This window comes from Sminthopsis crassicaudata, chromosome 4, assembly GCF_048593235.1.
Source record: "Sminthopsis crassicaudata isolate SCR6 chromosome 4, ASM4859323v1, whole genome shotgun sequence".
NCBI classification, from domain to species: domain Eukaryota; kingdom Metazoa; phylum Chordata; class Mammalia; order Dasyuromorphia; family Dasyuridae; genus Sminthopsis; species Sminthopsis crassicaudata.
The window spans coordinates 185,679,356-185,692,582 of record NC_133620.1 but is presented as its reverse complement, the minus strand read 5'-3'; the positions used below and the strand labels follow the sequence as shown (position 1 = coordinate 185,692,582).

Below are 13,227 nucleotides of genomic sequence, written 5' to 3'. Positions count from 1 at the left end.
TGAATTTCCCTTTCTTTTGTTGGACTTTTTTTCTTCTTTGCCAGCTTGTTTTTCTGTTTTCTTTTGTTTTGAATAAGAGCTTGTTAGTGTAATCACTACTAATTCTGGGGTGGGAGGAATTGTGCCTCTAGCTTCAGATCTTCTTTCTGTTCTCCACTTTGGTTTGGAATTCAAAACCAAGAATTCTATCCTCTTGTAAATGTCTGAAGCCAACTCTTGGAGGAAATCAGCAGAACCTGGAATTTTCCAATCTACTCTACCATCTTCTTAGAATCCTCTGGAGTCTAATCAAGAACTTTCTTTATTCATTTGGAGAGGGACCTGGACTACAATTCCCTACAGTCTCCCTACAGTGAGAAAATTTCAATACATATAGTTTGCACAGTTATAAGCCTGATAATGAGGGGTAAAAGCAACAATGAAACAGGTTGATTCATAGGAAAACTTCATGACAGGAACATGGATGATATCTATTTGTCTAAATGCAGACACTACTTGGTTCTGGGATTTTGTTAGGGCTATTTTCATCCAGAGGGTGAGTACAAAGGATTGTTGCCAAGCTCAGGTTGCTTGCTGGGCCTTCCCTCTGGAAAACAGGTGTTCTCCTAATGGTTAAAAGAGAAGAGTAAAAAAAGGGTGGTCTACTACATAGAATTTCCAATCCCTCTAATTTTGTCCGCCTGCATTTTTTATTTCCTTCACAGCCTAATTGTACACTATTTCAAAGTCCGATTCTTTTTGTTCAGCAAAACAACTGTTTGGACATGTATACATATATTGTATTTAATTTATACTTTAACATATTGAACATGTATTGGTCAATCTGCCATCTGGGAGGGGAGGAGGAAGGGAAAAATTAGAACAAAAGGTTTGGCAATTGTCAATGTTGTAAAATTACCCGTGCAAACATCTGATAAATAAAAACTATTAAATAAAAAAAAATTAGCTTGGCTGGGAAAAAAAAAAGAGGGTGGCCTAGATATGGGGATCCTGACAGTAGCCAGAAGTAAAGGAGCCAGTTTATAGGGAGAGACTGAAAACAAGTGAATGGAAATAATAGTCGAAAACACCCGCCTGGAGTGGATGAGTTCATCACTGAAATATAAAAGGGTTTCCCTCTGCATGGAGAAAAGCCTCACTCGGTGAGAATTGGGTAAATAACACAATGAGTCATCTTTGCTTTCATCTCTCAGTGACTGAGGAGTGGGAAAAAGGGGAGATGTGCTGAATTTGTAGAATAAGCAAGTTTAAAGGTCCAAAACAGCCTCGGATGTCCTTCCTCCAAATTTAGCGTGCTTTGTTTTAAGACAACGGACTTGTAATTCGAAGCAACGAATGCTTGTTGAACTGAAGGAAATGGACTGTGATTCACAACAACCTCTTAGATGGTTGTATCTAGTGCCAATCAAATCACCCCCAACTCTGGGCTAGCTGGCTTTTGGCAGGATGGAAAAAGGACAAGGTTGAAGTTTGAGGATACGGGTTCTGGGTCTGTACAACCTTGGGCAAGTGACACTGCAAATCCAAGCTATACCTGAACCTTCAGGGCTTGGTAAGGAAAGCAGAGCTGGAAGAGAGCATGCGCCGAAGCAGGTGTCGGCTTTTCCCAGCATGCTTCCTGGGTGTATCCCTTTCTCGACGTCGCCCGACTCTTGGGTCTGGGTGGGCGGAGTTGAGGGCTCACGCCTCTCTCTTACCCACTTTGTAGGGCCGTAGCTCCTCGCCGGGTGCAAGGGCTGCTGGGAGCGAGCCTCTGGGGTCTCGGGGAGGGGGCGCCGGGCGGCCGCCATTTTGGATTGCGAATCCGTCAGTCGAGCTTTTCGCTGGGGGAACAGGGGCAGCTGCAGTCGGCTGGGGCATCAGTAACGACATAACGAGCAGCCGAGCGTGGAACCTGGCCTTTCGATGGGTAAGGGCCAGTGACTGGGCTAATTTCGGGATTTGGGCCTTCTCTGGCCGGGGGATGGAGTTTCGGAGGCGGTTCGTGCCGCGCCGGGTTGACTCGAAGACCCTGCGGGTGTATGTGTGTAGGGGAGAATTCCCGGGTGCCCCCTTGTCCTTGGTCTGGAGAACGCTCGTTCCTCCCCCTCCCCCCCACGGGGTCGTGCCTTTTGGCAAACTCCCCATCCCAATCCTGGAGTTAACCCGAGGTGGGCTTCCTTTTCTCTCCTTCCCCCGTTCTACGGGCTTTTCTCTGGTCCGGAGGTGGGTGGGGGGCGGGGAAGGCCGTGGCCTTCGGAACCCTCGGAGGCGGGGCATTTGAGTTAACAAATCTCTATTTTCTCGATGTCACTGAAGACGCTCTGGTTTAAATCGATTTCTGGTTTAATGTCAGTTGAGGCCCTTAGGACTAGACCTTCCCCTCCGCTTGCTTGCCAGCCCTGTCTGTGATAAGATCCTTACGTGGGCTGGGGGTAATTTAAAAGTCTTATAAAGATGAGGAAAGGAACGAGCGTTTATTAGGCGCCTGCTATGTGCCCGTTACTCTGTTAAGAACTTTACAAACGTGTATATGCTAAAAGAATACATGGCATAAGTTTCTGTACTAGACTGAAACTGCTTATTCCAACCTTAACAATTGATCTTCGTGTCGGGTCGTTAAATGCCCTCGTTAGTAAACCAGAAGTTCTAGCAATAGAAAGGGAGGATACTTTTATGTCCAGGGTAGTCATTTTAAGTATTGCTTTATTAGCTAATGGGAGGTTTGCCTTTTTTCTTCACACATTTCTATCTTATATCTGTTTATACCGATGAAGCATATAGAAATGGAAATTGTGATTTAATTGATACCATTAAATCAGTAGTAGAAAATCTAAAATCTAAAAATCTAGTCTAGGATTTAAATCATTAGCTGTGTTTTAGAATTTTTTTTTTTTTTTTTAGTAAGAATGGAATAAACAGAAAATAAATATGTGGTTGGGCAAGAAGGGAATAAATCTTATACAAAACAGACTTAAGGTACTTGATTATCATTCCTGGCATTTAAAAATGACTGTTTTATGAGTCATCAGGCTTTAAAGTGCAGCCTCTCTAAAAGTTATATTACTACAAGTGAAATTGCATCATTGAAATGAGTCATCCTCAGAATACATACTTTTTGGATTTAGAGAAGCAGAATGATGTTAGTTTTTTGATAAGATAGAGGATTGCAAACATGGATCAGTTAGTCCCTAAAGAGGAAAATGAGCAAACTGTTCTTGAAATTTTCTTTTCTTTTTTAAATTAATATCTTTATGTAGAAAGATCTTGCCACAACTTAAAAATTTGTGTATAATTAGTGTTTTGTAAAAGGATACAATGAAATCTTCATTTCTGAAAAATCATTTACTATTTATTGAACACATAACTATTGATTTACTTCACAATTATAAGATATGATTTTTACCCTCCATGCTCTTATGGTATTATTAGAAATATGGGATCTGTACGTATGAAATAAATTGAGGATGACAGTGTTTATTATTATTATATATTATTACATATATAATATATTACATATATTATTGTTGGTATTATTTATTAAATGTGTTCTGAATAATAATGTGGGCCCATGCATTATTGCTAAAGTGAATTTATCAGTTATGCTATTACAACATGATTAGTGGGGATAGCACTGGAGTTGAAGTGGAAAGAAATTTGGCTTCGAAGCACATCGGGATAGTAGGGATGTTACTGTGGACAAATCAAATCACTTAACTTTAGTTGAATTTCTTCACCTGTAAAATGGAGACAGTGGTGCTTCAAACTTTGTCCAGTTGTTGTAATACAAACCATATGAAAATCCTTAACAAACTGAAAGATGTTGTATATGTTTGCTCTTAGAGGAATTCAATATAATATAATTTACATTATAAATGGGCATATTTAATTTAGGTAAGATTTCACATTCATAAAGTAGCATTTGAATATCAGCTGTAGTAATACTAATTACCACTTAGATTGAACTTTAAGGGTTGTCAAAGCACTTTAATTGTGGTAACTCATTTTGATGCTCATGATCCTCAAAGGTAAATCCTGTAATTATCCCTTTTATAGATATGGAAACTCAAGAGAGGTTTAGGGTTTTCTTTCCAGGGGCACACAACTATAAGTATCTGAAGTAGGATTTAAACTCAAGTCTTCCTGATTCCAAATTTAGTACTCTATCCTGTTGCCTACCTTTCTCTATTCAGATTGTTAGTAATCAGGATCGCTTATTCCCAAAATATTTGATTTTGTTAATCTGATTTTTGCACTGAGGAGAAAGCCATTGTTCTTGATGCAAACTTTTTATACAATAATTTTGTTGGACAGTTTAAACTTAAATATAACATCTCATTGTCTGGAGTATCATCCTTGTGTTTGAACTTTTTCTTCTACTAGATACCATGGCAAGCCCAGGGAAAGATAACTATAGAATGAAAAGTTACAAGAATAAAGCATTAAATCCTCAAGAAATGCGTAGACGAAGAGAAGAAGAAGGAATTCAGCTTCGAAAACAAAAAAGGGAAGAACAGGTAGGTTTCTTGATATTTACTTATGATTTTCATGTAAACATTGTGTGTTGTGGTGAATTTTACTATTACTCATTTGAAGACTATTGATTTTGTATTAATTAAATGTAAGGATTATACCTGCTTTATTATATTCTATACAGCCTCTTGGCAAACTAAGAACATGTTTAGAGTCTTTTTCCTTAACAAAGGAAAGGAAAGGGATGTCAGAATTGTTTAACTAAATCTCACAGACTTTTAGACTTAACGCATCGATAGAGAGAATTTCCACATCAGGAATTTCCAGTGTTCTTGAAATCATTTCTCCAGACTGCCATATCTTCTCTCCCTTTCCACAAAATAACTTGGCCAGTCTGAAATACAGAATATTTTAAAAGAAGTGAAGTTGTAAATTTTTTTCACCTCAACACTTTGGATAATTTTTTTCCCTACTTTTACTATCCTTTTGTGTTACAAAGAATACAGTACTTTCTTTTATCTATCTATCTATCTATCTATTTATTTTTAAAGTCTGTACTTTCAAGGAGTTTGCATTCATGTGGGGGAGAAAAATACATCTGTGTGAGTTTGTAAAGAACAAAATATATAAAAAGTAGTTTGAGCTAGCTTAAGAAGGACACTAGTAATAAGAAATCAGGAAAGAGTTCATGTAGAAGCTAGGGTTTGAATTGTGTCTTGAAGGAAGAAGATTTGTAAATGAGAAATAAAGAGTATATTCTAGACATGTATAAAACCAAAACTTGGTTATGGAAAATGGAATGTCTTGATAGAAAAACAGAGAGAAGGTCAGTTTGGTTTGACCACAGAGTGCAGGAAGACAAAAAGTGTCAGTGAGACTGGCAAGTTAAGTTAGGCAAAGTTGTTAAGATCTTTAAAGTTTAAATTTCATTCTTGAGTTAGTAGAGAGCCACTAGAATTTTTTTTACATAAAACTGGGCTAATCAGATTTGTCCTTAATTAAAATAACTTTGGCAGCACAATGGAGAATGAACTGGAATGGGGGAAAGACTTGGTTCAAGGAGACCAATTCAGTGTTTTAATATTCTAAGAAGTATTGAGAGTCAGAACTAAGATAGTAATCTGGTAAGTAGACAGGAAAGGTTAGATAGAAACTGAAAAATTAAGCAGCTGATTGTTTTTGTGAAGGGAGTGGGGTTTGGGGGAGAGGGAAGAAAAGAATGAGAAGTCCAAGGTGATGCCAGCATTATAAATTTGAGAGATTGGAAGAATGGTAGTGCCTTCAACAGAAATGATTGATTGGTTTTTTTCATTCTTGAAGAGGATCAAATAACAACACTGTTAAATAAAGCCAACTTGCAATGTGTATGACTAACTGATAGGAGACCAAGGTGAACTCAGAATGCTTTGCTCTTACAGGTTGGACACAAATAGTCCATGTGAACATTTGGGGTGGATTCTCTAAATTTGCACATCTTGCATTTCTTTTGAGCTACTTCAGTTCTGCTTTGCTCATAGAGTACAGCATCTTCTATGAGGAAAGTGTGCCATAGTGGGCAGTCCTTTGTCAGTGTTTCCCATATCATGCAATTGATTCCACAGTTCTTCAGAGAGACTTTGAGAGTGTCCTTATATCACTTATGAGCACTTGATCAGATGTAAGCTCCATAAAATAGTTTTAGGGAAGTATACATTTGACATTTGAACAATAAAAATAAGAAATTTTAGGAGAGGGGTAGAATTTGTAGGGAAATAATGTGTGTTGCTTTGGACATGCTGAATTATGATGTCTATTGGGACATCTAGTTTGAAAGGACTTGTAGGTGATTGGTGATGTCAGAATGGAGCTCAGGGGACAGTCTGGGGCTAGATATTTCACTTGGGCTATCATACTTATCTGTAGTACTTTGTCCAGAGGAAATATAAATTTTGATTACTGAAACCTCATTAGATATCTTGGGGATTATCAGCTATATTTCTTCCTTAAGGGCTATACTTTAAATTCTAATTATTTTGGCTTTTATTGATTGTCCAGTAATAGGTCCCAGACCAAGTCCCACTTCATTATTGCTTGGTTCAGAGTAAATGTACATAATAATTTTTGTTTGGGCCTAATACTCTGAGGCTCTTACCTTCCCAGATTTTGTGTGTGTGTGTGTGTGTGTGTGTAAGACACAGACTAGGTATAAAAGATGGCATTCTCTGTCTTCTTTCTTTTTAAATTTTTTTTATTAAAGCTTTTTATTTTCAAAATATACGCATGGATAATTTTTCTACGTTGACCCTTGCAAAACCTTGTGTTCCAAATTTTCCCGCCTTTCTTCTCACCTCCTCCCTTAGAAGTCTGCCTTATTTTTTACCCAGCCTTAATCACTCATTAGGTGTTGTCTGAATCAGACTGAGATCTGTTAAAGACCTTAGCTTAAAAAGGCCAAAATCTCCCACTGCATGCAGAGCCATGTTGTATTTTATCACTGTATCCTGAGGACTCCAGAGGAGGAAGTAAGTCTGGTGACTTTGCACAATCCTCCCTCACTTAAATCCAATTTACTTGCATGTATGGCATCACCTCACCTCTTTGAGAATGAAAGACAAGAAAGATCTGGATAATAATTTGGGAATTATTGGCAATAGATGTGAGCATTAAATCCAAGTGAACTGATGAGGCTTAAGAGAATATATAGAGATAGAGTAGTAAGGATCTAGGATATGATGTTGGGGAATACTCTCAATTAGGGGACATGAGTATAATGGACTGGTAAAGGAGCTTGAGAAAGAGCATTCATCCAGGTAGGAAAATCAGAGAGAATGATGATACAAAAGCCCAGAGAGAAGAAAGTATCTTGAATGAAAGGATGGTCTGCACTGTCAGAATTCAGTAGTACTGATAATTTGTGAGTTATCATTAGTAATTGGAGGGAGAGCAATTTTAGCTCACTGTTAAGATTGGGAGCCAGATTGCTAAAAGTGAGGAGTGAGGGAGAAGAAAGGAAGTAGCAGCAATAAGTGTAGACAGCTTTTTCTTAGTTGGCTGAGAAAGGAGAAAACTAGGAGGATCATTTGAAGGGATGAGAATTGCCTGAAATATATGGAGTTTATTTAGAAACATTCTGTATTAACCCCCCCTGGTCATTCCTTCTGTATTAGTTTTGTTCCTTTTGAGTCATATCAGTCCTGTCTGACTTCTCATGACTCCATTTGGGGGAAACATTGGAGTGGTTTGCCATTTCCTTCACCAGTTCATTTTATAGATGTGGAAACTAAGGCAAACAAGGTTAAGTGCTCTGTTCACTTCACCTAGCTGCCATGTTTTCACAAGTAGTAGGCACATAAATAAATGTTGAATTGAGCCACTTGAATTGAGCCAATGTTTACCAAATTACATTAGTTCTTGGCTTCATTTATCTGAGTTCTAAGCCTCAGTCAAAAGGAAAATTTTGCTCATTTATTTCTATTCCCTTATACTTAGCAACACAATAGCTTGGGGTCAGTAGTGATGCCATTTGCCTAGAGCTCCTTCCCCTTCCCTCTTCTTTGTTTCACATTGATTAGATGCCTTTAGATTTTCTGAATGCTGATGAAAACAAATTTACTTATCCAGGTCTAACTTGTCTGCTGACTCTCACTTCTCTAACTACCCATTAGACATCTTCCAACTGGGTGCTCTCAAGACATCTTAAACTCACCATGTCCATAATTGTCTTTTATCCTAAACCTTCCCTCCTTCCAAACTTCCCTGTTATTATCTAGGGTACCACTATTTCTCCCGGACTTGAAACCCCAGACTTGGAAACTACATGTTATCCTTGATTCCTCACTATGTTCTCCTCTCTCCCTTCCTCCCATATCTAATCTGTTATCAAGACTTGTTAATTTTACCTTTATGACATTTCTCAAATGTGCCTTCTTTCCCCTGTTCCTGCTACCATCCTCATGTGGGCCCTCTTTTCATTTGTGGAGTACTGCAGTAATTTTCCCAGTTAGTTTGCTTGCCTCAAGCCTTTTCCCACTTCAGTCTATCCTCCACTTAGTTGCCAAAATGAAGGTCTGACATAAAGTACTTCATTGTACATATCAACAAAGTTAATTGGCTCTCTGTCCTCTCTAGGATTAAATATACAATCATCTGCTTTCACATTCAAAGCCCTTCTTTACCACTTTCCTTCTTCTCCCCTTCACTATTTTTCCTTCCCCCACTTCATTCCAGTGACACTGACCTTGCTTGGACAAGATTGCAGAATCCTGACTGGCCATCCCTGAGTTCCTTTAAGTTCCAACTAAAATTCCACCTTTTAAAAGAAGCCCTTCCTAATCCTTCCTTCTACTTCCTTCTCTCTGTTGATTATTTCCTATTTATATGTTTATGCTTTGTTTATACATATTTCTCATGTTATCTTTCTTATTAAACTGTGAATTCCTTAAGGGCAGAGACTATCATTTGCCTTTCTTTGTATCCTCTGTACTTAGTCTAGCATCTGGCTCTTTGTAGGTATTAATGGTGGCTCTTCCTTATCCATGGTACTTAGTTGGATGGGGATTACTTCTAGAAAGAAAAGATCTAAAATTATATACACATAATTAAGGATGTTTGACAGTGATTATCTGACTATTCATTCCTTTATTTTATAACATGATCTAGTATTGAAAAATCATAGATAGGAAGTGATCAGAAATATGACTGTCTTAGTCTTTTTTAGTTAGATTAGGTTCTACAAGGCTCTACAAAGCCCATTTACTTCCAATATATATCTGTTCTTTCTACATATAACCAATTTGAGAAGATGATATGTCTCAGTACTTAATCTATAATTTTGATTCTTTGAAGACTGTGTAGTGTGGCAAGATTTGTAACCATACAGAATTGGTACAAGATTTAAGTTGAAAAGATATCTCTCTCCCCCTTTCTTCTCCCATATCCCCCTTTATTTTATTTTATTTTATTTTTTTTGGCTTCAGATCATTAAAAATACTATGCAATTTACCAAATGTCATAAAGCCTATTTTCTTCCTCTTAGTTGAATCTTACGCTATCATTCTTCATCTTCAGCTCCAGTTCTAGATATATGAAATAAATAACTAAATATCATGGTTAACATGCATTTCATAATCAATTCAGTTTTTTTCTTACCACACCTATTATAATTTTCTGATCTTTAATATCTCATCTCTCTATCTCATTGTGCTACTTATATTGTTGAAGAAAATTTTAAAAATTTAAATTAAAATTTTTTTTTTAGATGTAATCCAAGGAATTACCTAAAATAAATTAATATTGTTTCTCCCAAAGAAGAGTTGTTCTTTTCTAATGAATTTAACAAATAAATTCTCTTTGAGAAACAACTTTGACATAAATTCTCTTTGACGAACAACATCTTCTATTAATAATTTATCAAGCTGCTTCCTGATGGCATATCTTCTCTGGCTACTTTTTCCAGTATTGATTGCACTTAAATTCATACATCTGGGGTTCACTGAGGGTTTGGGGATATTCTTTGCTCCTCATTGTCACTTCCAGGCTCTCCCTCTATCATTATCACCCAATAATTAAAAAAAAAAATATATATATATATATATATATTTAAATAATCAATCTGTATTTATTACCTAGTCAAGATTCTGGTAGCTATTCTTGACTGACCTTTAGGATATTTTCCAACCAGCAAACATAAGACTTACTGTTAGTTTAGTTCTTGTATCCATTATTGAGGTAAGGAATCACTGAAGATAGGGGCCCCATCTTCCACATCAGATTAAGCAACAACTGTTGACCATATGCCAACAGTCAGATAGGCACAAGAACTCTGAGAGTCATAGCACCCTCATACCAGTAGTCCTGCCAGCAGAACCATTATCTGGGGAAGAAACCCATGTGGAGAAGGGGCTAGTCATCCACACCAGTTGTCAATCAGCTGCCATGTACATATCGGATAACTTGGATGAAGAAACAGTGCACACTAAATCAGGGACAGGAAGCATTGTGGGCCTGACAAGTCAGATTTCTGCCACCATCTTGACCATCATCTCTCCTTTGATCTTGATAGAGATAGCCCAGGACTTTGAATTCAGTAGCCTGAGGACTAGCATTTTGTCTTTGAGGGGAAATTAATATTTATGACTTTTCCATCTTATTTACAGCTTAAACCTTCCTTATATGTTGTCTATCCCTTATAATAGGAGCTGCTTGACATTAGGGACTGTCTTAGCTTTTCTGTTTTTATCCCTAGTTCTTAGCTTAATATTTTGTACATATTTTGTGCTTAAAAAAATGCTTCTTTCATTCTTTCCTCAAAAAGTTTAGTGCTTGACTCACTGTCTTTATCTTTTCTCAGTTCCTGCTCTTACATTAGATGATTTCATCATACATACTAATTTTCCCTCAAGTATCCTAATCTTTTACTCAATTTATACATTTCCCATGACCCCATCTCAACTGTATACACTTGCCATCACCAACAGTTGTTCCATTTAAAAATTCATGAATTTTGAGATTTCCTTATCTGATCATATTTTCCTATTATTTTATCTCTTCCCCTGTCTTGCAATCACCAACCCTGTTCTTTATTTTCCAGTCCCTCTACCTCCATTTCTTTCCCAGGCCATCACCCTGCCCTAGCTACATTTTCTTTTCTTGCTCTAGTCCTTGATGAACTACTTCAATTCTATATTATCCTTTTCTCTTAAATATCTTGCCTCCTTATTACTGGCCAAATTCATAGTCTTGTATTAGTTCCATAATCTTCTGCCTCATGCTGAGTGAAGCTGAGAAAATCATGAAATTTTTGAAGGGATACATATTTATGTTACAATATCTCATCTGGGTTCTCATTATAGGAAGGCAGTCCTTTTAGAATCTCTGTTATAGTTACTATTCTATTTGCCCACAGAGCTTTTCTAAAATTTTTTAACCTTTCTTAGGTCTCCCATGGCTCTCACTCTACCAACTTTTTAATGTTAATGAAAAAAATTTAAGTGATTGGCTAAAACCTCGTTCTCTTCATTTCAATTCATATTATCTTCCACCACTATTTTCTCCTTCACTAATGTCTTATATAAAGAAATTCCTTTCCCCTTGCCATTGCAATATCTAGGAAAGGGAAGGAAAGGAACTAAAAAAAGGGAAAGGTTCAATTCATGCACAGGTGATTTCATGCAATACTGATTTCTCCTATTATCTCTACTCTTAATAATCTTCATTCTCTACTGTCTGATGGTTTTCCTCCCATATTTGAAGAACATTTACTGTCCTTTTACTGTTCTTGAGAACACTATCTGTAGTAGACCTCTATTTCCTTTCCTCTCACTCCCTTAATTCTGTAATTTGACTTCCAACTTTCATCATTAAAATTAAAATTTCCAAAGATGCCAATCTTTGGAAATGATCTTATCTTTTCTCAGTCCTCTTCATATCTGACCTCTCTGAAGCCTTTGATCCTATCAGTTGTCCTTCACCAAGGTTATACTCACAAACTGTGGATGTCCTCCAAGAACCTCTTTTCTTCTCCCACTAGGCTATTTCACTTGTGATATCATTAACTCCCAATGGATTCAGTTATCAGCTATGAAGGTGATTTCTGAATCTATTTACCCAAACTTAACTCCTTTCTTCACCTTTATTTTGGAATTTCCAATTGGCTATTGGACATTTTGAACTGAATGCCCTGCAGATTTCTTAAACTTACCATGTCCAAAATTAAATTCATCTTTCCACACCAAAGCTCCTTCCTCTTTTGAACTTTTCTCTTACTGGTAATGGAACCAATAATCCTCTAAATTTGTAATCTCTAAGTGTCATTCTTGACTCCTCACTCTTACTGCTTCCCTTTTCCCAATCCAATTCTTGCAAATTTTGTCCTTTTTATCTTTGTAATGTCTTGTAATATCTTTTGCATCCCTGTCTTTCTTCCAATACTGTTACTACCATGGTGCAGGCCCTTATATACCGTCTCTCATATGCACCTCCTTCTCTCCTTTACAACTGCAGGCTTTCATCACTTCATTCCTGGACTATTGGAATAGCCTGCTGGTTCATCTCCCTGCCTCAAGTTTCTATTCTCTTCAGGCCATCCTTCACTCATCTCTCAAATTGATCTTCCTGAAGCACAGGTCTGACTATGTCCTCATGTTATATAAACTCCAGTGTTTTCTTGTTACTATCCCCTCCCTCCCCCCCATCAAATTTAAAATCCCCTGTCATTTAAAGATCTTTATAACCTGACCTCTTCCTCTTGAATTTTTGTATACATATACTTTGATTCAATGGCATTGGCCTCATTGCTGTCTTTCACTAGTTGTCTCCTTTGCTTAGAATTCTTTTCTTCTTCATACCAATCTCTTAAAGACTCAGCTAAAATCCTACCTTCAAAAAGTTTTCCCTTAATCTCCCTTTTGTTGCTGTCTTCCTTCTTTGTTTATATCTAATTTATTCTTTCTCTAATACATTGGTACATGATAGTTTGCTTATTTTCTCCATTTATTTAGACTGAAGTTCTGGAGGGGAGGAATTGTTTCTTGCTTTTGTTTGTATCCCTAGTGATTAGCAAAGTGGCTGGAACATAGTAGACACCTAATAAATGCCAACTGACATGATTTAACTATAACCATAATTTAGGATGTTGGTGTTACCTTTTTCATGAAAATGATGCATGATGGAGGTGTATTGATATAATGATTAGGTAGGAATGGCAAATTATGGAAAATATTTGGTAATTGAAGAGTGTATAAGAGAAGAATGACAATTGGCAGTGGTCATTTAGATGGGAGATTTAGTTAATCAGTG

The 13,227-nt window shown here is 37.1% G+C and overlaps 1 protein-coding gene across 2 annotated transcripts in view; it reads left to right on the top strand.

Annotated features, from left to right (window-relative positions):
• Window positions 1-1,643: 1,643 nt before the first annotated feature.
• Window positions 1,644-13,227, top strand: part of KPNA5 (karyopherin subunit alpha 5) — a 52,852-nt gene continuing 41,268 nt past the window's right edge. The window contains exons 1-3 of one of the 2 annotated variants that reach the window (XM_074310022.1): window positions 1,698-1,909; window positions 4,363-4,496; window positions 12,433-12,554. Coding sequence is in view for 1 of the 2 variants with exons in the window: in XM_074310021.1 (XP_074166122.1) it covers window positions 1,906-1,909; window positions 4,363-4,496 (138 nt within the window). In the remaining variant the exon portion in view is untranslated. Of the gene's footprint in view, window positions 1,910-4,362; window positions 4,497-12,432; window positions 12,555-13,227 lie in introns of both variants that reach the window. The other variant, XM_074310021.1, reaches the window with a different exon arrangement.